Source organism: Rutilus rutilus, assembly GCF_951802725.1.
Source record: "Rutilus rutilus genome assembly, chromosome: 3".
NCBI classification, from domain to species: domain Eukaryota; kingdom Metazoa; phylum Chordata; class Actinopteri; order Cypriniformes; family Leuciscidae; genus Rutilus; species Rutilus rutilus.
The window spans coordinates 58901547-58926836 of record NC_140211.1 but is presented as its reverse complement, the minus strand read 5'-3'; the positions used below and the strand labels follow the sequence as shown (position 1 = coordinate 58926836).

The 25290-nt window shown below is 37.5% G+C and overlaps 2 protein-coding genes across 5 annotated transcripts in view; one reads left to right on the top strand and one right to left on the bottom strand.

Moving 5' to 3' along the window:
- The first annotated feature begins 282 nt into the window (after window positions 1-282).
- mad2l1 (MAD2 mitotic arrest deficient-like 1 (yeast)) lies at window positions 283-9081 on the top strand. The gene is made up of 5 exons (XM_084405427.1): window positions 283-485; window positions 1406-1552; window positions 6392-6512; window positions 7521-7624; window positions 8774-9081. The coding sequence occupies exons 1-5, from the start codon at window positions 422-424 to the stop codon at window positions 8944-8946; spliced, it is 609 nt and encodes a 202-aa protein (XP_084261553.1). The 5' UTR covers window positions 283-421; the 3' UTR covers window positions 8947-9081.
- A 2904-nt stretch (window positions 9082-11985) lies between these two features.
- Window positions 11986-25290, bottom strand: part of pde5ab (phosphodiesterase 5A, cGMP-specific, b) — a 59974-nt gene continuing 46669 nt past the window's right edge. For all 4 annotated transcript variants that reach the window (XM_084405410.1, XM_084405411.1, XM_084405408.1 and 1 more), the window contains exons 14-21: window positions 24974-25068; window positions 24804-24891; window positions 20472-20572; window positions 19593-19670; window positions 19441-19504; window positions 17765-17839; window positions 17597-17680; window positions 11986-15666 (exon numbers count right to left, since the gene is read on the bottom strand). In XM_084405410.1, the coding sequence (XP_084261536.1) occupies window positions 15544-15666; window positions 17597-17680; window positions 17765-17839; window positions 19441-19504; window positions 19593-19670; window positions 20472-20572; window positions 24804-24891; window positions 24974-25068 (708 nt within the window). In that variant the 3' untranslated portion in view covers window positions 11986-15543. The remainder of the gene's footprint in view (window positions 15667-17596; window positions 17681-17764; window positions 17840-19440; window positions 19505-19592; window positions 19671-20471; window positions 20573-24803; window positions 24892-24973; window positions 25069-25290) is intronic.

The following is a 25290-nucleotide window of genomic DNA, read 5'->3' as shown; positions in this document are numbered from 1 at the left end:
ATCTTAAGTCTTTGATAATACCATACAAAAAAATTTAAAAGGCAGGAAATGTCATTTAGTTAAAAAACAAAACAAATTTGAATGTAATATTTAAATATTGAATAAAAACAGTAAAAGAAGAGAATTATTAAATCGCTCCCATTTTATTAAATTTTTCAGGCTTAGTCTGCTTTTTATATAATTATTAACCTTTGTAAATTGTTGCGTGGTCAAAATCATTTTGTTACAAAGCTTAAACCGACATCTGAACGGGATATTTTTCTTCCTGAACGTTGATTCGTTGAACGTGAGCTGTCATAATGACGCGTGCGCTGACGTCACGCGCAGCGTCAGATTCAAACTGTTTGGCGGTTAATAGAAAACAAGCAGCATCGAGGACTGAGTTTACACGCAAACTTACCGAATCTAAACTCAATTCAAGATGTCTAAGACGCTGAAGGGAATCACTCTGAAGGGCAGTGCGGAACTTGTTGCCGAATTTTTCTGTAAGTAACGTTTCTGATTTTCGGACAGATTAATGCGTTTCATGGCGTCGTTAATGTTTGTCGTGGTTATAGTTACAATAGAAATAGAATTGAAAGCGAATTGCATCCTGAGGTGTGCGAATATTCTTTCAAAAGTCTCGTGCCATTGTTAAAGTAGACTGCTGTTTTAATCTCAAATGTGTGGTTTTAAGATGTTAAGATGTGATCGCGAACCCTGTAAAGCCTGACATGTGAACTAGTCCGAGAAATCTTATGAAATAAAAATGTATTGGACATTTAGACTATCAAAATAAATGTAAAAAGAGTTTGCATCTGTGTTTTTTGAGCATCGCATTTGATGCATCACGCTTTATGTTTAATATAGTAACTTATGAGATTATGGAGTTCATACTCGAGAATTAATTATGCAAAATATGCAATTTGTTGCTAAGATGATATTTATGTGGCCAAAAAGTAAGATAAAATAAATCAATAACAGTATAGCGTCTAGTTACTTAAAATGCATATATAAATATCTGTGTTTTGACGATAGATTATATTTAAATGCTTAGTTGTATGACCAAAGTTCTGTAGTTTTAATACATTTAATGCAATACAGTGGTGATTGAGAGATGAACAAATAAATCTTCCTTAATAAAAGCCTGATGATCATATTTGATACTCCGTGAAAAGAATATATAGATAATTAAGTAAACCTGAGTTGCTGCTCTAGTTCAGTGAGTGTTGACCTGGAAATATTACTAACAATATCAGATTCTTACGTTTACTTAATCATTTCTACAAGACACGTGAAGCACGAGCTGAAGGAGGACGTTTGTACTGTTACTGTACAGTTAGCATTAGCTATAGTGTGCTAACTTTGCAGCTGTTCCAGAAAATAATTTCTATGTAAATAAATAATATATGTTTGTGTTCTGTAGCGTTCGGGATCAACAGTATCCTCTACCAGCGAGGGATTTATCCGGCGGAAACCTTCACCAGAGTCACACAATACGACATGAGTCTTCATCTCACCACTGACTCCAAGCTGAAGAACTACCTCACCAACGTCATCACACAACTCAAAGGTACACACACACACACACACACACACACACACACACACACCTGTCTGAGGAAACAACAGCACCACACATGTTTTAGTAACATTAGCTAGTAGGGCTGGGTATTGACACAATTTTCACAATTCGATTCGATTTCGATTCAATATTGATTATTGTGGATATTAGGTGCAACACATGGCAAATTTCCTCAAGGAAAACATCTCTTCACTAATGCTGTAAACTGTGGGAGTCAGTGGTAGCCTATAGGCTTCATTAGCCTACTGTAATACTGAAGGTAACAATCAACTGATTTGTGTACAAACACTTAAATTACACTTATTTATTTTTATAATAATAAAGTTATATTAAATATAGACATTTAAATGGTGTCTGTCATACAAACCTGCCAGATTTATTCAAACATGCAAATATTGAAGAACATTAAAAATTATAATGAATATGTAATATGGTGCATATATTAGCAGAATGCTCCTCTCTAGAGTTAATATTTCTCGCTGACTGACGAGTTTATGGTCACTGGATATGGTTTTTCTGAGGTAAATGTGACGTTACATGACATTGTTTACAAGCTGTTTTACTGACGTCTTTCCACGGTTGAAACACTGAGCGACTCCATGTCACATGATACGGACTTCGATAAGTTGTACTCTATCTTTAACACACTTTCAGAAGCTCATTCATGTTTATCTCGCGCTGTAACTGGTGTTATTAAGGCGGAAGAGAAGATCATGTGCTTCTCTAGAGCTGAGCCAGAGCGATCTCACGCCACAGCGACAAAACGCTATTTATGTTTTTGAATTTCGTAAGAAAATGGACGTAATTTGAAATCTGAGACTTTGTTTCATATCAATAGTAAAGCACAAAGATTGTTGAGATTTATTGGATGGGATGCGCTACATGTTCCATTCATTCATCAGCTGAGAACAGGATGACTAATCGATTCTTGGGATTTAAGAATCGATATCGGTTCGTAAAACTGAGAATCGATTAAAATCGAGAAATCAATACATTTTTTTTTACCCAGCCCTGTTCGCTAGCTAGGCTATACAGTGTAATAGGATATTTTGTATTTAACATTAAATGTGTTTTCAACTGATTTGATGCCTCAAAGTTTTTCCCAGAAGAAATGAATAGTTACACACACACACACACACTGAGTGGCACGACAGCATTGGTTTTCAGCGTGAATGCCGTGAAAAAAACACTAAACGCATCTAAAACGGGGAAGAGCTTTGAGATCGACTGAACAACTAGATTTGACAAGAAATGCTGAAAGCTACAGAACAGAGACGCAAATACATCACTGCAATTCCCAGAAACCACTGGGTCCAGGCAGAGAAAGGAGGATTTGCAGTTATTATTGTCAATATGCAGAATTATGGGGTAAAATCACACCCTATATATTGTATTGACAACTCAATTAAATATTAAACATTGTATATTCTGCATAATTGGATGTTTTTAAGTAAACACATTAAAGTATAAACTAGATGTATGGATGATATAACATTGATATGAGTGATCACATGGATTTAGATCTATATTGTATTTATATAAAGTGTTCACAGGCAAATGTGCTTTATGTATTTCCTCGGCGTGGAAATCAGGCTCATATAAATGTCAGGAAACACGATTCCTGCTGCATGTCAATATCCACGGATCACTGGATCTTTGGGAAGCTGTCAGGAACACTAGGTCGAGTCCAAGCTTTAGTTTAAACTGATAATGGTTTGTTTTACTCGCAGTTTCTCCTGTTAACTCCAGTCACTCTCAGCTCTTCTGACACTCAGTCCGGATGAGGGAACGTGTTCCCGCGGGAAAGTCACGTCAATGCAAACCCTCTATATTAGACTCCGTTCAAATCAGCAGCTCAAAGTCACCATCAAATCCTTATTACTTTTTAATGCATGTTCCCGGTAATCTTGAATCAGAATAACATCTCTTCTCTTCTGTGATGACGAGGGCGGGGCAACCTGTCACTCACATGAGATCAGCCAATAGCAAACCACAACCATCCAATCAGTTCCTCGCAGACTCAATCAAGCCCCGCCCACATTTGTTCTTGTTCCTGAAGCGTTTGGCTTGGATATACGGCACAATAGAGGAGAAAAGACCAGCACAACTTCCATTTCATGCTGACTTAAATAAAAACCTTTTATTTTAGTTATTATATTTATACTACAAGAGACATTACAGCACAGATGAGCCGCTTGTATGTAAATGAATGCTGGGTTCATACAAGATGCTTGAAGAACTTGAATTTGACTTTTTGCAATTTAAGTCTTATATTGATATAGAGCCACATCACATGGCCACGAGCGTGATATTGCTCATATAATTAAAGTATACGATACAGCTTTGAATTTTTTAGAATTTGAAAGATAATAAATTTAAGTGAGATCTGATTGTAGTCCTTGAAAACCAAAAAAGTGCTTAAAGTCCTGGAATTTCATTTTACAGTGTCTGTACGAACCCTGTGAACGGCCAAATGAACACTAAATATGTTGATCAATTTCCAACGCTTAAAATGGCTGTGAATGAATCAGTCTCACCTTACATTTAAAGGGGTGGTCGATTATGATTTGACTTTTCTAACTGTAGTTAGTGTGTAATGTTGCTGTTTGAGCATAAACAACATCTGCAAAGTTACAATACTCAAAGTTCAGAGCAAAGGGAGATATTTGCTTTTACAGAAATCTCTTTTTAAGGACTACAACAAACGGCTGGTAGAGACTACACCACATTCCTCCCGGGTTGTGACATCACCAGCCCTAGAATTTACATAAACCCCGCCCCCTGAACACGATTTATAGATTATCAAGACAGAATATGCTAATCAATGACTAGAAGATAACTACACATCATCTACATAAATTCATCAACTAACCATTCAGAAATATCCTGTTGCTTCTACATGTTGTCTCTTCTTCTTGAGTCTCTCCATCATTGTCTGAATCTGGTTTGAACATAAAAGGCTAAAAGGTTTTGAAATGTTCAGTGCATGTGTGTGTGAGGTAAAAGGACAGGAGCTCTTGAAGCTCCGCCCCCTGTGCCGGGAGCAGCAGCTCATTTGCATTTAAAGTAGGGATGCACGATGATATCGGCACAACATCGGTATCGGCCGATAAAAGCTTTAAATGACGATCATCGGCATCGGCCGATATGAATATTTCTGCCGATGAGCCTTGCCGATAGGGTGGCGTGTTTCCTATGTGCACGTGACGACCGTGAACATAGCATGAGTGCCAGCAACTTAAACTTCCAACATGTGGAGGCATTTCTAGCATGAGCGTCAGTTTGGTTTGAGATGTGCTGGGGACAGAGACGCATTCGCAAGTGCATTTTCAGAAGTGATGGGTAGAATGCCGCAGTATTTTTTTTCTCTTTCGTGCAGGTCATGTTTCGAAAGACAATGTCCTGTAGCTTACTTATGTAAACTCTCCAAGCTACTATGCTCTCCACAGAGCATAAAATATTCATTTTATTTTATTTTTCGTGTTCGCATTTATGAGGAAAAACAGTGACAGTTCTCGGTTACGGACGTGAGCGCTCTGAAAGCGGCGCTGATAGAGACTGCTTTAAAACTTCCACAGAGACCTCAAACAGAAAGCACAAAGCCTTTCTAAGTGAATTTCGTTTTGTATTAATTGTATCTTAATTTTAAAAAATGTTTTATCAACCAATTGCCTGGATTTAGCCTAATAAATAATAAGTAAACCAGATAATAGATATCACGACACAGAGGCGCGCGCGTGAACTGGAGTTCGTCTCATAAATGAAACGAAACTCAGCATAGCTTACTTGCCTCACAGACCTGATAAATATATCTATTATCTACAGAACGTTTTAAATCATATTTTTTAAACATAACAATTCAAAACGAAAGAAAACTATGTAATCCGAAATGTGCATTTCTCCCTGGCGCGTTCACTGTGTCGGCTGCAAAGATGAAGTTGACTGACTCGCGAGCCTACTCCGAAGATTGCGAGTCAGTCAACTTCATCTTTGCAGCCGACACAGAAAACACTTGTTTATTAATAAACAATTAAAATGTCTCCTTGCTATATTTGACATATTCATAATCATTACTTTTGCGCTTCTCTGTGACAACTTTTAGTTGCTTTATTGGCAGCGCCACCCTTACATGTTACAGTACATGAACGGGTCGCCACCGCATCACCGAAAACAGGGGAGCATTTGGTAGACCTGTTCAAGTAGGAGAAGATGTAATTTTTTTTATTTGAATTTTTTTTTCTATTTATTTTACTTCTAAGGACTGAAGTTTAAAGTCTGAACTTAAAAATAAACTGTGGCAATGGCATAAATAATTTACCTATTTTTCAGGGGTGAATGTCTGTCTACATTTGTAAAATTATACATTTATGGTAGAATCAAATGTTGTTTTGTTTGTCTTGTGTATTGCCTTATCTACAACACATGAGTGTAATACAGTAAAGGTAGTACAGGAGAGAGACTTGGATTTCTCTTCAGTAAAATTAAAGTGTAAATATATCAGGGGGAAAATGTGTATATATCGGTATCGGCATCGGACAAAATTAGTTTGAAAATATCGGCATATCGAATATCGGCCAAAATGCATTATCGTGCATCCCTAATTTAAAGGGACACACACAAACGGTGTGTTTTTGCTCACCCTCAAAAAGTGACAACTTTAACGTGCTATATAAAAATATCTGTGGGGTATTTTGAGCTAAAACTTCACACACACACTCTGGGGACATCAGAGACTTATTTTACAAGTTGAGATTTGCTGTTCACTGTGAACGCTCCTGCGTGTAGTGTGAGTGTGTGTTTGCTCAGTGATGGTCCGTCTCTCTGCAGAATGGCTGTTCGACTGCACCGTTCAGAAGCTGGTGGTCGTGATCACGTGTCTGGAGACCAACGAGGTTCTGGAGCGATGGCAGTTCGACATCGAGTGCGACAAGGCGGCGAAGGAGAGCGGGTACGTGTTTTAATCTCTCATATCAGAATAATGATTCGTTATCTTCAGATTCAATCACAGCCATGGATAGGAATCGTTCAAATTCAAACGATTCTCAAACCTGTTTCTTAGCGATTCATAATTTCGATTCCAATTAGAAAAAATATATACTTCGATATCATTATTGCAAAACATTTAATTGTGTCTGAATATCATGAACAGAAATCAACCGGCTAAAGAACACTCACACGAGGAGCGTTTGAAGAACAACTAGCCTCACTAATGTACACTTCAAGCATTATTAAAGACAATAAACACTCAGTAACTTAAAAAAGAACAACAAAATCAGCAATCACAACAAAGATAAACCTGAACAAAGATAAACCTGAACAAAGATAAACCTGAACAAAGATAAACCTGAACAAAGATAAACCTGAACAAAGATAAACCTGAACAAAGATAAACCTGAACAAAGATAAACCTGAACAAAGATAAACCTGAACAAAGATAAACCTGAACAAAGATAAACCTGAACAAAGATAAACCTGAACAAAGATAAACCTGAACAAAGATAAACCTGAACAAAGATAAACCTGAACAAAGATACGATTGAAATAAACAGTTTAAGATTTTCAGTATTCATGTACAGAAACTGTAGTCAAATGTAAAATAACACTGTACTTCATAAATTATTGAAAATTACTTATTATAGAGACGGCAAGAATATGAATTATATTAAGAATATTAGGCTGCTGTCACTTCAAGAGCTGCACGGATCCAATATACCGTTACACGTACGTGTGTGTGTGTGCAGCGCAGGAGTCTCACACACTTGAATGGTTTGAAGTCATATTGAAATGCTCACAAAGGAATTAAGGGGAATGGAAAATGTTATTTTATAACCAGTATCCGATTCCTGACCTCAAGTATTCGGTTCCCAACCCTAGCCACGAAGTTCACTGTGATTTAATGTTAATGTTCTCTTGTGTGACCAATGCAGATATGAATGTTCATAATTGTATGTTCCAGTGCTCCCAGGGAGAAGTCCATAAAAGCCATCCAGGAGGAGATCCGCTCGGTGATCCGACAGGTCACCGCCACCGTCACCTTCCTGCCGCTGCTGGAAACGGCCTGTGAGTTCATCAGAGGAACATTCACACCAACGACATTAACCATAACGAGACAAGTCTGAAACACTCTTAAAGGGGTCGCTCACTCCAGAATGAACATTTCCTGATCATTTACTCTCCTCCACGTCATCCAAGATGTTCATGTCTTTCTTTAGTGGAAAAGAAATGAAGGTTTTTGAGGAAAACACTCCAGGATGTTCCTCCATATAGTGACTTCAGTGGGGTCCAACGGGTCGAAGGTCCAGATGTGAGTTTCAGTGCAGCTTCAAAGTCTCGACACGATCCAGCCGAGGAATAAGAGTCTCATCTAGACAAACCAGCGGACATTTTAGAACAAAATAAACATTTATATACTTGCTCTAGCTGTGATGCGACACATTATGTAATCAGGTTGAAAGGTCAAGCGTGATGTAGGTGTAAGAACAGACCCAGTGACCGTGCAAAGACTGAGTCAAACGCCATTTACAAATTAATCAAATAAAAGATAAAACAATGATGTCAGACTTGAGATGGAGTTTTTCACCCTATCCTACATTTCTGAACCGGAACACACTTGACCTTTCAACCTGATTACTTAATGTGTGTCGCATCACAGCGAGCGCAAGACCAGCATTAGTGGTTAAAAGTATATAAATGTTTATATTGTTCTAAAATGTCGGCTGGTTTGTCTAGATGAGACTCTTATTCCTCGGCTGGATCGTGTCGAGACTTTGAAGCTGCACTGAAACTGTGTAGAACCAAGTTTTACTTGTTGTCAGTATTAAGTCAGTGTTGTGTTGATGTATTGCAAAACAGTAGCACTTTATTTTACAATAACTGGATAATAACTAGACCAGAGCCTAATCTTAACTCGCGTAGTTGCCTGATATTATATGTCCTATTAGTTCAGGACGGGTTTGGGGGTACGGCTGGGTTTAAGGTCATCCGTGTCATTATAGATGTAATTACAGTGTATCAAATGATTGATTTAATCGTTATAGTGCGTTTAAGTTAAAAGTTTTGGACGTACTTTATATTGTGATCTGACTAACAATATAAATTTTTTTTTTTTTGGACTAACAATTATGATTATTATTATTATTTTATTTTTTTGGGGGGACTCACTTTATATTACGATCTGACTAACACTTTTGTTTTTGTCGTCTCCACCAGGCGCGTTCGACCTGCTGATCTACACGGATAAAGACCTGCAGGTGCCGGAGCAGTGGGAGGAGTCTGGGCCTCAGCTCATCGACCAATCAGAGGAGGTGCGCTTGCGTTCCTTCACCACCTCCATTCACAAGGTCAACAGTATGGTGGCCTACAAGAGGACGGACTCCATGTGATCGCGCCGGCTCTCCTTCTGTCTTCTGTTACAACGTTTCAGTCCTGTGTATATATCTATATAAAGCTTATTTCTTATTTGTTGTTGTTTTAAAGGCTGTATTTCCTAATACAGAAAATAAATATCTTGTTTCCAAGATTGTATTGTTGATTTATGCGTTTCTTTGATTGCTCGCAGTTTCCTCTAGATGGCGACACATCCAAGTTTACATATCAGGAGATTTGCACAAAGCCTGTCAAGAATATATTTGATCCCAAATTCAAAAGTTTTTAATTTGATTGTAATTTTTTTACTATGTTATTAGTTATGTATTTATACCTGACTGTAATACTAGTTCTCACTTTATGATGATGGTTTAAACTATCCCAAAAAGCTGATTTGCATTACTGTATAGAGAATCAACAATGAACTTTAATTTTAAAACATCACATGAAATGTACGTGCAAGATCTGAGGACTGAGTTTACTCTTGTCTGTCTAGCTTGAGGTCAGTGAAGGTTTTAGTTTGGTAAAGCAGTGTCGCATTAATTACACTGAACAGAGACGGAAAGGACTCGATTATGAAGATGTGGAGCAGAATAAAGGCTGTGAACGTGTTTGATCTGAAGCAGGTCCTGCTTTGAGCCTGTGCTTCTGTGGACGTCAGTGTTTTAATGCTTCATTACTGGGAGAAGAGCCTCGCATTTCACCTCAGGAAAACTCGAGTGTGTGTGAGATGCTGTAGGCCTACTTGAATCTTCAACTTCAACTATTATTTATTTATATAGCGCATTTCATAGCAACGTTGTTGCCCAAAGTGCTTCGCAGTTATAACTAAAAACAATAAAACATACATGTATAAAAACATTTATCAAGCCTAGCAGATGAAGGCATGGCTACACACACCCTCACACAAATGTATGATGAGATCAGTGTAGGGAGAAATAAAATTAAGTTATAACTACAATGTACAATACCCTTAACTAAAAGCTAAGTTAAAAAGATAAGTTTTGATCTTACTTGATACTGATTTTTTTTTTAAATGGTTGATTCGTTGATTTATCTGCGTTTTAACTCTTTCCCCGCCGCGTTTTTTTAATTTATTTTTTTAAGTTGAATTAAGTTTAAAGTAAATTATTTTTTAATTGTTGATTTATCTGCGTTTTAACTCTCTCCCCGCTGGCATAAAAAAAAAAAAAAGTTGCCAGTCACCGCCAGCGTTTTTTGATAATTTTTTTTTAAATCAAAATTTTCATGGCCCCCAGAATATTTTGTTGACAGGGAAAGAGTGAACATGCTTGTGGTCATAGAGATTTTAGACGATGCCGAGGCTTTTTAGGTCGGGTCTATTGGGGGAACTGGCAGTGAGTCACACACCTAAACTTGCCACCATAGTTGGCTAACCATGCTTTCGGGAAACACACCTCATGTGAACGTCACATGTTTCCTAAATATCTGCACACATGGTATTTTTATGCTTTAGTACAACCAAAAATATTACATACAGAACCTTTTAAGGTACAATATGTAATATTTTTCACTGCTAGGGGTCGTAACCTCTTACAATAACAAAGACATATGTTGATGACGCATATAAGCGGAATTATGGAACTTGCCGTCATGCCGAAGGATCTAATAATGTAGTGAATCTAATAATAATAATGAGTGAAACTCTAATAATGAGTGAATACATTGATGTTTAACTAGCCTGGCAAGCCAGACCTACATCAAGGTGTTAGGTCTGGCAACTCACCATAGACAAGGCTCAATCCGAGGGGCGGGATAAACGGCTGTCTTTCAGATTCCCTCTGCACGCAATAGGACAGCGCAACAACCAACCAGAGCGTTTCCCCAACAGCAGAGCTAACATTAGTTGATAGATTCAACTTTTGAATCTGGCCGGCAAAACTACAAATACATCTTCCTTTTTTAAGAATGACTTAAGTGCTGTTCTTTGCTCTTTTCTCAAAGAAAAGCTTAACTCCAATTCCTCCAGAGTCGCGGCCAAAGCCGATTCGAAAGACTGTTCTCCAGCAGCAGCAGCCATTCTTTGTTTTCAAGTAGCAGGGAACCGTTGCAACTTTGTCGTCATTATGTTAAGCGCGCCCCACCTACTCTATACACGATGTGATTGGCCTGACCCAATTTAGGTTTTTCCAGCACGAAAGTCAACGGAGATTGCTAGACTAGATACGCTAGTTTGCTAGACTAGATTGCTAGATACGTTGCTAGACTACCCTGGCTGCAAAATAAATTTTGCTGCCGCTAGGGTGCGTCTAGATTTCTAGGCTAGTGTTTAACATGACTGTGTAATGAAGCAGGGCGCGAGTGCTAATGAGAGACAGATATCAGCGCCACACGCGAGTCCCGCGGAAATGAACGACTAAGGACATTTCATTCTACCGAACTACTCACAAGTGCTGAATAATACTCACAGGGCAGTTTATTATACGAATGAAACTTGTGAGGTAAAGCAGCGCTGTTTCACTTGCTCTACACTATCACACTAAACTGCATTTGAGTGTGTTAAAGTTATAATGTTCTATCTGTGAGTTTGTCTGTATGAGACTAGCAGTAAGCTAGAATAACATACTGATCATATTCTAACATTTCATCATGTTGAGCTATATAACATTGATACGTTTTATGGACATTTGCTCACCTGTCTAATAAAGTACATGCAAGAGCGGCGTCTCTGTCGAGTCGAAGTTAGCGTTAGTCGCTAGCTCTCGAAAACGCCACGCTGATATTGATCCTCGTTTTAGTTCACCTTTTGTCCCAAAGTCTGCTTTCCATGATCCATAATGTGTGAACGAAACAACAGCGTGAGCGCGCTGCTAGATGTAACGCAGATGTCCACGTCTGTCGCCATGGTTACTACGGCAGTACGAGCGGAAACCAGGGATAACGCGGATATTACGTCATTGACAGGCGACAAGTGAACAGAGCCATTATTTAAAATGGGAATTTCTCTGAAATTAAAAATCTTTGGGAACTTTTGGGATATTGTAAGTACACAACTGCAGGAAATATATCACACTGTGCAAGTGATTTTTGGATATTTTATTACAAAAATCGTACATATTGTAGCTTTAAGTGAACTGCAAAAAAAAAAAAAAAAAATGGTGACCAGCTACAGCATCCATGTGCGCATTCTCCATTCAATCTGTCAACTGATCAACTATAAAATACCGTTAAATTAGACAAAAGAATTTTCATTTTACGTTATTGATGAGCTGAAAGTGCTTTTTAACTCTTTCCCCGCCACTGACGAGTTTTCGCCGCAATCTGCGTTTTAACTGTTATCCTTAAGAGGGCGCTGTTACGCATCTGACAGAATCTCAGGATCAAAAACACAAATGAAGAAGCAGAAACAAGCGATAGAAGCATTGCTGACGCACATGTACAATAACACGATCATCAAACAGCATAAAAATCTAAACGTTACCTAAAGAAATGTCGACCCAGGAAGGGTTAACTGACTGTTCTTTCTTTTGATGCATTTAATGTTTACATATTCATGCAACAATATTCTGGGGCCATAAAAGTTTAGTGAAAATGATCAAAAATGCTGGCAGGGAAAGAGTTAATTAGGTGCCTTCTTAATGATTGTGTATCATTGGTCAAATATTGTAAAAATAAATAATAAAATAAAATACTAGATCCATCAACAAGTCAGGTGTGGAACAGGTTTCATTTCTACAGACATCTTATTTCCATCCCGATACAAGTATTTGTTGTGATTGTCAAAGGATTTAACACACATTTGTGTAACAGATGATAAATAAGTTCACATATCACAGGTACGCAATGCAAGTGAACAAAAAAAAAAAATCTACAACATATAAAGGTATTTTACAAAGTGACGTGAAAGTGTTTAAACAGTGAAAAACGACTGTATTCAATGTGTTCGTTTAAATATCAGCTTACGCTAACAGTGCAATGTAGCAAACTAAGAGTTAGTATGTGCGTATATCAGTAATTCAGTGAGTGAGCTGAACAAAAACATACAGACTACAAGAAAACACGAGGAATGTTCTGGACTCAATGCAAGTCGATATGCTGTCGATTACCACGAGAAATTAATCTGATTTTAAAAACATGAAACGTTCACAGTTAACTGAAGTAGTGAACGCTACTCAATCTTGGATTAATGCAGAGAATGTCTAATAAGGGGAGAGCTTCCACTCTCAGTAAACTTCCGGCTTCTGAACTGGCTGCAGTTCCACTCTGGCTCCACATGAGGGCGCTCACAGGACGAGTGCAGTTCCACTCTGGCTCCACATGAGGGCGCTCACAGGACGAGTGCAGAATGAATGGAGGTCTATGGCGCTATACCCCTCAAAATCCACTTTTCTCAGGATATAATTTTTTGTCTAGTAATTTGAATGTTGTATTCGACAGGAGATGCAAAGAAATTACACACTGCTGGGTGTTAGATTTTTTAGTCACTTATTTGCTTTAAAAAGTCTTTTAAAATGTCAATGACGTCATACACATCGTACGACCAGAGATACTGCTTTACGGCAATCCTTCAGTCACTTTGGTGCTTTCGCGCTCTGCACTTTTTTTTCTCTCGAGGCATCGACAACACAGCTGACACAGGTAAACACACACAGCTGACACAGGTAAACACAGCTGACACAGGTAAACACACGTGCTAGACGAGTTTTTGTTTTGTTTGTTTCTGGTCCCGCTTCGGATGCCACAATGCCATCAAGCGGTATCTCTGGTCGTAATCAGTCCTTCACTGACCAATCAGTGTTCATTAGCAGAATGCTAGCGTGTTATGGGCAACAACAACTCAACCTGTAAGAAATCGAAAGGACATAAGTACTCGTTCATTCAACTTTCGACCTATAACCCATGTTGAACTTGCAAAACCTCCAATCAAATCTGAGATTTCTCAACGGCAATCGGGTGAAAGAGACAAATTTAGCCGTCTAGCCCCATAGACTCCCATTCATTTTGCACTCATGGGCGATCGCCCCCAGTGGAACTCTGGTGGAACTACAACCAACATTAGGACTTAATTAGTACAATAGGACTTAATAGGGAGTGGCCAGGCTCTCCGTAGACGGGCTCTGGATTAATGGTTATTATCGCTGTCATTCATTGTAGTTTCCAGAATTAATCTGTGAGTAAATGTATTTAACTTCTGAATGGATTATAGCCTAAAAAGCACGCAAAGATGATCACTAAAGAGCTGTTTCTCGTCTTAGCTCATCCGTTTTAATCAATGAATCTCTTATTTACACCGTTTCTACACGTTGTTTGTTATAATGAGAGGAATAGCGAGTGTTAAGAAAAGTTCGGATCATTTCTCGTTTCGATCTCATTCATCAAAATGAACGAATCTTTATTCGAGTCATTTAAAGCCACTTAAATGAACGAAATGACTCGAATAAAGATTTTGTTCATAGTTCATTTAAATGTTATACTTTAAACATCCAAATTCCCCGAACACATCCACTAAGAAATCATTATAATACAGCCAAAGATAAATATTTACTTTATCTTCTGAATCTTTCGTTCATTTGTCACGTGACAGACACAATGTTCATGAAGGCCTCTGATTGGCCATTGCGTTCAAGAAATCAACAGACATGCCTGTGATTGGCTGCATTGCTCAACGCTACAAAACACGCTAACGGGATTGGTTACATGTTCGTGACAGTAGAAAAATACGACTTTTCTGCCTTTGTAATGTCTTGCCCATTAAGGTTCTGTAAGTGCTCAATTATTAATTATTATCAGTGTTGAAAACAGTATTTGCTGCTATATATAATTCCCCCCCCCCCCCAGGATTATTCTTTACTGTCACTTGACCGGTAGTGAACTATTTTATTTAGTTTGTTCTCTCTTGAATCCAACACTGAAGTGATTAGACTGCAGTTCATCCACTGGCCACTAGAGACCGGCTGCAAAAGAGAGTCAATCCCATAAACCCCCATGTTAAAATACCCAACTTTACAGCAGAAAAAACATGTTTGCAGCCTGGTACAAAAAGTGGTTTTGGTCTATATCGCTAATTTTGCCCTTCATGACAACTGTGAGGGGAGTGAATATTTGTATAACTCATCCGTTTAAATTATATTAAGCCTTAAAGTTCTGCATAATTAAAGGCGTGGCCACTTGAGTGACAGGTGGATTGCCGCTGATGTCACCGCTATCCGCCTCGCTGCATATTTTCGTTTATCCGTGAGTGACGCGCTAACAAGATGGCGATGGCCGTCTCAGCCCACTTTGGGCTTCAAAAATGCTCTTCAGAAACATCACGAAAACTACGAACATATTTTTTTACAGTCTACGATTTTTGTGATGAAATGATTTTCTGTGGTAATAGCATTTCACAAATACTTGCATTGAACCTGGAACATTCTTTTAGTCACAGTTTTAAAGCATGTCTCTTCATCCGCTGGATTACCTGCACAGGTAACGTTAAAGCACAGCAGTCTCGATTCAAGAAGTGACTTTATTCTGATACATCTTTCACTCAAGCCTACTCGAGTGTGCTTTGTGAAAGACATCAAACCAGGGTCTTGCAATCCTTCAGTCTCTGGGAAAGGGCCAGGGAATGATGCGAATAGTCAGAGGAAGAGTGTATGCCGACAGAAAATCTAAAGTCCTTCTTTCAGCAAAGCTCCTTCTTCTCCTTGTTCAGCGAGAATCTTCCAATTCTGCCTGTTCTTCCTACATCCCTCCAGCAGGGGGGAGCAGTCCTCCGAGAGACCCGTCAGCGCCTGCGCACACGAGCACAGGACAGCAGAAGAAGAAGACCGTTAATGAGACAGACTTCAGTGTTGGCTTGAGAAAGCCTGACCAGAGAGTTTGAAGTAGTTTAAAAAGCTTAACGTTTAAAGGCTTTCAGTTAGAAGCCCAGTTTTGGCCAGACAGACAGACAGACAGACAGACAGACAGACAGACAGACAGACAGACAGACAGATAGATAGATAGATAGATAGATAGATAGATAGATAGATAGATAGATAGATAGATAGATAGATAGATAGATAGATAGATAGATAGATAGATAGATAGATAGATAGATAGATAGATAGATAGATAGATAGATAGATAGATAGATAGATAGACAGACAGACAGACAGACAGACAGACAGACAGACAGACAGACAGACAGATAGATAGATAGATAGATAGATAGTAGGGATGCATCGAATCGTCGGCTGTATAATCGATGCATCGATACGAATCGATTAATATTTAGACCCCTAATAGATAGATAGATAGATTGATAGATAGATAGATAGATAGACAGATGTTGCTACCTAGCATGATTTAACACATTATCATATTTCTAGCATGATTAGCATGTTGCATGTGATAACGTGAATTTGCACGTCAACATGTTTTAGCATGTTGATAACATGATTTAGCAGATTATTAGCATGCAGCTAACACAACTTAGTACTTTGCTAACATTTTTAACATGCTTCTACCATGATTTAACATGATTCTAGCATGAATTAGCACATAACATACATATTTTAACATGTTGAAAGCATGATTTAGCACATTGTTAGCATGTTTCTAACATGAATTAGCGCATTGTTAGCATGATTTAGCACATTGTCAGCATGTTGCTGGCATGTTTCTAGCATGATTCAACAATCTGCTAACATGTTTTAGCATGTTTGCTAACAGATTGCCATTATTTTTCTATCATGAATTAACACATTGTTACCATGTTTTAAAATGTTGCTAGCATGATTTTGTACATCGTTAACATGATTTAGCAGATTATTAGCATGCAGCTAACACAACTTAGTACTTTGCTAACATTTTTAACATGCTTCTACCATGATTTAACATGATTCTAGCATGAATTAGCACATAACATACATATTTTAACATGTTGAAAGCATGATTTAGCACATTGTTAGCATGTTTCTAACATGAATTAGCGCATTGTTAGCATGATTTAGCACATTGTCAGCATGTTGCTGGCATGTTTCTAGCATGATTCAACAATCTGCTAACATGTTTTAGCATGTTTGCTAACAGATTGCCATTATTTTTCTATCATGAATTAACACATTGTTACCATGTTTTAAAATGTTGCTAGCATGATTTTGTACATCGTTAACATGATTTAGCAGATTATTAGCATGCAGCTAACACAACTTAGTACTTTGCTAACATTTTTAACATGCTTCTACCATGATTTAACAGTGCTAACATGATTCTAGCATGAATTAGCACATAACAAACACATTTTAACATGTCGAAAGCATGATTTAGCACATTGTTAACATGTTTCTAACATGAATTAGCGCATTGTTAACATGATTTAACACATTGTTAATGCTTTGCTGGCATGTTTCTAGCATGATTCAACAATCTGCTAACATGTTTTAGCATGTTTGCTAACAGATTGCAATTATTTTTCTACCATGAATTAGCACATTGTTACCATGTTTTAAAATTTTGCTAACATGATTTTGTACAATGTTAACATGTGTTGATATCATGTTAATATTGCTAACATGGTTTATCATGTAGCTAACGTGTTCCTAACATGATTTAACATGTTGCTAACATTTTTTAGCATGTTACTAGCATGATTTAGCATTTGTAGTGCGTTTAACAGTTACTCCAGTTCTAAACTAGCAGCTTTGGTCGAATGACAAAAGAACAGTTCGTGTGATTTACCTCATATAACTGCGTACAAATGGCATCAATGAAAGACACTTGCATGCTGGGAATTTTATCCTGCTTCTCCCTGTTCATCAGATCCTGGGAAAGAATAAAGTCACATGGTTATTGTCATTTTAACCTGGTTCTAAACGACTAAACCTTTCTGTAAAGTAAAGCGCTTACAATAGGCTCGATGTTTAGCTCTCTCCGCTCTTTATCTCCTTGTTCAAAGAACTCAGTGGCGACCAGTTCTGCTATCTGTGGGACACAAACACATGCTAATTATTCAATTTGCGCGGCTATTTTCATCTTAAACATCAAACGCTGATCGACCCTGACAATTAAACATCAGCTTCATGTCTGTTTATAGTTTATAATAATCTATAGTAATATAGGCTTTTCTGCCTTTACGGGTTTGCTTATTAGTGGCCTTTGCGAAAGTGTTTTATTAGATAGTCTTCAGTGTCACATGATCCTTCAGAAATCATCCTAATATGCGGATTTGATGATCAAGAAATATTCATTATTATTATCAATGTTGAAAACAGTTGTGTGATTTTTTTTTTTCGGCTTCTTTGATGAATAGAAAGTTCAAAAGAACATCATTTATTTGAAATAGAATCTTTTCTAACATTATAAATGTCTTTACTGTCACTTTTGATCAATTTAATTCATCCATGATGAATAAAAGTATTGATTTATTTTATATATCCCCCCCCCAAAATTAAATAAAAATGATTACTGACCCCAAACTCTTGAACGGTGGTGTTTAATGTTACAAAAGCTTTCAGTTTCAGATAAATGCTGTTATTTTGAACTTTCTATTCATCAGAGAATCCTGAAATAAAAATGTAAATAACTGTTTTCAACACTGATAATAATCATAAATGTTTCTTGAGCATCAAATCATCATATTATACTGATTTGTGAAGGATCATGTGACACTGAAGACTGGAGTAATGATGCTGAACATTCAGCTTTGATCACAGGAATAAATTACACTTTACTATATATTCACATTAAAACAGCTGATTTACACTGGAATAATATTTCACAATATTACGTTTTTTTTTTTTTTTGTCGGCCCACATCCGGCCCACATCCGGTACACATGGATTAAACACGGCCCAGATGTGGGCCGGATCTGGGCCGACACTATATTGCCGTCTCGTTTTAAGAGCCTCATGTGTGTACGGTAAATAATAAGTCTGTCTAAAGGTCATGAGTTTGCATAATTCTTGATTATAATGTATTCTTGATTGTTTAATGAGAGTGTAAAAGGTCTAAATTATGTCATTTAAATTATGTTGAGAAGCTGAACCTGTTTATTACTGAAGAGAACGAGAGGAGGACATTTCTAAAGCAATCTAAAAGTCCCCCTGTGGTGAAACTCCAGCGTTTAATGTTGTTTATGTGTCTATGTGGTGTTTTTAATCTGCTTTAAGACAAACCATGTGTAAGTTCATAAGTCGACACCATTGCTGAGTATTTCCTCCTTAAAACTGCAGTGAACCAAAGACAGTCTCAAAAACACGCTTTGAAATCGCTGGTGTTTCTGACGTCACAAACTACCTTGTAACCAATCAGATCAACGTGTGATCGTCAACCAGTGGATCTCTGAGCTGAGTGAGTGAGTGGAGGCGGGGCTCATTTGCATATTCATAGAACTGCGCATACTAAATGAGGCAAGGGTGTCGAGTTACATTCAAGATATTTTAAGGCATTTTTCGAGGCACGTTTAAATATGGCATTTTGCGGATCAGAGATGAGTTTTAAGGGATAAAATGAAGGGATAAAAAGTCTTTTTTTTCCTCCACTGATTTTCGATGAGTGCGTCTGGCTTTTTATAGCATGTTTACCTTCTTCTGCACCGGCCAGGGTTTAGTAATAGCAGAGATATCACAAGCTGTCATCAGCATCGACCTGCAGAAGATCATAACATCATAACCAAGACATATAAACAAACGGCCCACGCATAAACGCATTACGCTGTTCCCCGAGCGCCGCTCACCTCAGCAGATCTCGGTGAGTCTCGTCCTCCCAGACGAACTGACTGTTCTTCGCCAGCTCGAAGAATTCTGTTCTCTTCCTGCAAAGACACGAAGACTCGCGTTATGAACGAGCAACAAACGTGTACAGTGGAGGCCAAAATGATTAGATCATAACATATTTAAGATGTCCGGTTGTTGTTTTCCAAGAGGACAATGAGCCGAAACATTCCTCTAACTATTGCCGGAGCTACCGAACATTTTAAAATAAACTGGACGGATCTGTCGTACATTTAAAGGAAAGCCTTTGGCTTCAGTTGCAGAAAGCATGAGATAAAACAAGTGTTGAAGTTCTCAGGATATATACAGACTCTGAGAGAGATGTGCTGAAGGTGGACATCTCAAATATTAAATTTTGTAAAGCGCTTTTCACAATACACATCATTTCAAAGCATCTTTACAGAAAAAAGTCCATATTACCATGTACATATACAAAATCACAGTTAGCTAAAAATTTATAAATTTACACAGTGTAGTGATTTAATGCAGAAACAATGAGCTCGTTGAAATAACGAATACTTGTTCGTTAAAAAATCATTATGATTTAGAAAATATAGCATTAAAGTTAAAAGTGGACAGAAACAGAATGACCCGCTTCATCTGATACTTGTTGTGCAACATCTGCATTTGTCATGAACATTATGAAATGATATCATATTTTGGAGGCAAAAAAGGTCCATATTTTCAGATGTCAGGTGTTGTAATAATTGTGGCCAGCACTGTATAAATCAACAGCGGTGTGCTAAAATACAAGCCAGTTAATAAATCCCTTTTGTCGGTGTGTGAAAGCAGCTGTGTGTGTGTGTGTGTGTGTGTGTGTGTGTGTGACATCTAGTACCTACTTCATGTAGAGAGCGAGATCAGTGGCTAAAATAGCTTTCTCAATCATCTTCAGTGTGGCCTTGTACTCGTCCAGAGAGAGACCACTCAGAATCTGATTACCCTGAGAGAGAGAGAGAGAGAGAGAGTAGATTAGTATTAAATATGTTATTATTATTGCAAGATGAAAGAAATTAATCGCATATTAATATAATATTTTTATATGATGATAAATTCACATTGACCCTCTAGATTAATGTAAAACAACATGAAGATGGCATATTTTAACTCTTTCCCCGCCAAAGTTTTTGACCATTTTCACAAAATGTTAATGGCCCTCAGAATATTATGTTGTATGAATATCTTAACATGCAATATGCCAAACAACAACAACAACAGAGCCTCTGCTTTTAAACAACAGACTCAGTTCTATTCGAGCTTTCTGGGTCGGCATTTTTTTCCCCCAAATATTAAGCAGTTTTGATTTATATGCTGTTTAATGTTGATAATCGCATTATTATATATATATGCATATGATTACATATGAGATCGCTCATTTTTGCATCTTCTTCATGTGTGTTTTGATCAGGAGATTCTGTACTCTTTCAGAAGATGTGTAATAGCGCCCCCTACCGTATAACAGTGGAAACACGGAAAGCTGGAGATTTCCGTCAATGGTGGGGAAAGAGTTAAATATGTGTTTAAAGGCATCTTTGTGATGTACTGTGAATGAAGGCCAGAGTCACTGATGCTGATGATTTTTTTTTCAATTGTAGACAGAAATTATAGCCATTCAACATTACAGTAAATTGAAAGCCATCATTTTTTTTTTTTTTTACATTTAATAGGTTTTAAAATATAACAACTTAACTTTAAATTGAACACGGATTAATCCTTATTAAAGCTAGTAAAGTTATTCAGTCAAGAGCAGTGAGTGCAGAAGGTTTATTAGGCTGCCGTCACTTTAAGACCAGAAGCACATGATGCAGAACTGCCACATATCCATTTATTTCAGTCTTTTTTACTCATTTAAGACTTTGTTTAAGAGGATACTCGCCAAAAACGGGCATTTTGACATCGTTTTTTGTGTTTTTGTTTGTTCAAGTGTGAAAGAGAAGTCAACATGCTACTGTCGCGTTGTCTGAAGCGGCTTTCTGTGTGTGCGTTTCTGAATTATAAAATAGCCTTGATGAATGTTGTTAAATTTACAAAATACTTGTGTTATAATTAAACTTAAATAACTAGATTATGAATGTGTATACGCTATCTATGTACGCTTATTTAATGTATGCTTTAAAGTCACACAATATGCACTTTTAACTCTTTCCCTGCCAAAATTTTTTTTTAAGTTGCCAGCCACCGCCAGCATTCCTGATATTTTCATATCAGCGCCCCCTATCATATAGCAGTGAAAACATGGATTGCCGGATAATTCTGTCAATGACGGGGAAAAAGTAAAAAAAGTTAAAAAAAAAGTAAATAAAAAGGTTCCAAAAGGGGATTTTCACAGTGATGCCAGACAACAACAATTTTTTGTTTTCCCAAAGAACCTGGATGGCTTTATTGGCCTGAGTCAGAAGTCCCTACGATATGCTTGGGCTCGGAAAAGATTTTTGAAAAAATGAGGCACTTGAACCACGGATTTGAGGAGTTTTGTGGTTGAAATTTAAAAAAGTAACAAATCCTTCCCTCGCGGGTCAATTTGACCCCTTTAGGAATGAATGGAAAGCGAGGAATGCTTCAGTACACAGAAAAACCTAAAAATGCTACAAATTCGAACTAAAAGTGCTAAAACTTTACTTTTTCCTTTATGTCTACATGTGTATCTGAATGCACAATGAAGTAAACTGACTTTAGGACCCAGAGGAACAGCTCATTTGCTCCATATAGAGCTATAAGGACATCAAGAGTTATGAAATATCATGTTATATTATTTTGTTTCCACAAGAGGTCGGCAAAGACACCCAATGGAAGATATTTAGAGCTGAATTAACCCTTTCACGCATAGTGGTCACTGCAGTGGACAGCTATTAAAAAAGCATTTTCTTGAATTTGCACGGGTTTTTATGGCAAAGTTGCACATCAGCCTCTTCAGTGGACCCTGGTGCATCATCCTATACATTGCAACCAACTGGCAAGCCGTTGTGTTTCGATTTCCCCCCCCTCCAAACCAAGATGGCCAAGGGTCAGTCAGACATGCCAAGTTGCTCCGGAATATCCACCGATTCCTTCTATCCTAGGAGACTCTTGTAGGTAAAAAAAATATTGCAGCATCAAGCAATATCTAATGAGTCATATCAGTAAAATTTTCCAAGTTTTGATTTTAGATTGAGAGAAAACTCTGATTAATCACATGTCCACTGTAGTGGACGTCATGCATCAATGGCTATATTTCAGCTACAATTCATAATTATAATGTGAATATTGTTTTTGAAACTTAAAACTTAAAAACTTAATCTGCAGTGACTTTTTTACTGTAAATAAATGTATTTGTATTATTAGAATGTTATTTTCATTGACATCGAAAAAAGTCATGTGATTACATAATGTATGACACTTGTAATGCGTTTCTTTACTCATAACATCAAAAAAGATTGAAAAAAAAAACCTCTTGTTTTTCATGCCCTAAGAGCAATAAACACACATAGGGAAGAAATCCTGACTGAGGTTATCATAATTCATGCATGAAAGGGTTAAAAGGTTTATGCATGAAATTGTGAGTTATTTTGGATAAAAGTTTAAAGAATGTGAGGAATGTGCTTAAATGACTATCTATTTATTTATTATTTATTGATCAAATCTAGTCATTTAAAGGTATATAAAATATAAAATCTTTAGTTTTTTTATAATTTTAGGGCTTCGGGTCATTTTGACCCGCGAGGGGAAAGATGTGTAACAAAGAGCGAGGGAAGGATGAGGGTTACATGATTTCACATGTTTTATCATCTGACGGTGTGGAAGTAATAGCACACGTCCCATCAAAAAGCCACACAACTTTGAGCTATCATTCTTATCTGTAGTGCAAAAGGTGAGGGCTTGTTGTGTGCCAAAGTTTAATACTTAAGATCTAAGTATGAGCAAGTTCCTCGAGTTCGTCTTATCATCTAGTCATAGGTCATCGCACACAAACGATTAACACGTTAACTGTTTACACGTTTACAACACGCTACACTTGTTCATAACTCAGGGCGTTTGCAAACATGCTTTAAAGGCAATCTCATATGTTGTTGTGTGTTATGTAAGGTTAAGGGTCACTGGAGCATTTCACTTAGATTATTAAAAAATTGTGGATGTCTGTTTTACTGATACCAAAATGTTCAAAATCATAATTTAAGTACTGTAAGTACTGTAGTTGTATTTAAAATATGTCTGCATTTAATATAGTTATTAATTCAGGCCAATCCAGTTCTCGGCTAGTGCACTACATTATATGTGGAAATGCACAGTTGCACAACGACTTTTTTACAGTTTTTGGTCGAGCATTGGCCATTACTGTCACTTTATCAAAAGTCTGCATTATAGTTGCCTTCTAAACTCGCTTAAACCACAGAAACACAACACAATCTTGTCTGACACTGGAATTCTCACTACTAACAACAGGGAACATTACATAACTAATGAACTTTTATATTTGATGCTTGATTTTTCACATAAATCAGTATGTCAATACAAAGTATGAATATGGTAATAAAGCCTTTGAATTATGGTAATTTACTTCTTTTTTTTCTTTTTTTATACATATGTCAATAGAATTGCTGTGGAAATGCAAAAAAAATGTCATTCTACTATTGTGAATGTGTTTTTTACAGTTTTGAAAGCAGTGTGTTTGTTAGCATTTAAAAAATGTGCTGCAAATATAAATCTAGTTCAGTTATGAAACACTACAGGGCGTCCTTTACATGCAATCACATCATCACCGCATGGCACAAGCTGATTGGCTCTGCTGATTCAGCAGCCAATGAGATCGCTTGCTCATCATTTGAATAGTCTAGTTGAGTGTTTGAGCCCCTCCCCCTCCCCAGCTCCTCCTGCCTAGATCTGATACAGCATTCATGTCTATTCCTGCAGATCTTACATGTTCACAGCAGCGTGTCTGAATTGATTGAACTGGTTTTATTCGAGTCAAACATCATATTTAAAGTGACTATAAACAAGCTGACTACATTAAGGCCTTATTTGCACTGCAGGTCACTATATCTGATTTGTTTGCTCACATCTTCTTTTAAAAGTGACCCATATCTGATATCTGCATTTACACTACACTCGACAAAACAACCCAAGGTAGATGTACTGACCCGAAGCTCAGGCAGAAAATGAAGCACACACACACACACACGCGTATATCATCTACTCACGGGGCTGTTGAGGATCATGAGACACTGGTCGAAGTGGTGATGCTCCATGGTGGAGTGGCAGTAAAGCTGGGCCAGCGGATGCTCACTTCTGTGGAAACAGTGAAACATACATCAGTCGCATCTTTACATCGGTGATATCACACACTCACACACTAAACCAAAGCACAAACCTCTTGATGTAGGAGTTGTTGACACCTCTGTGATCCAAATCATGGCTCAATGTTGCAATCATCAAAGCTAAAACCTCCAGATCACTCAGATTATTCTGTCAACGGAAACACAGCTTTATTACAATATTACCACAACTCTGAAAGTCACTAAACACAGGCACAGATTCACTAAATTAGCATGAGAGTGAAATCCCATAAAAGCGCTGATAGGAGTGTAAAGTTCTTCTTGTGATCTACTGACGACACACACATTAAAGAACAGATGCAGCGGATCATTTCCATAATGACCAACACAATCTCCCAAGAGCAGCTCAAAT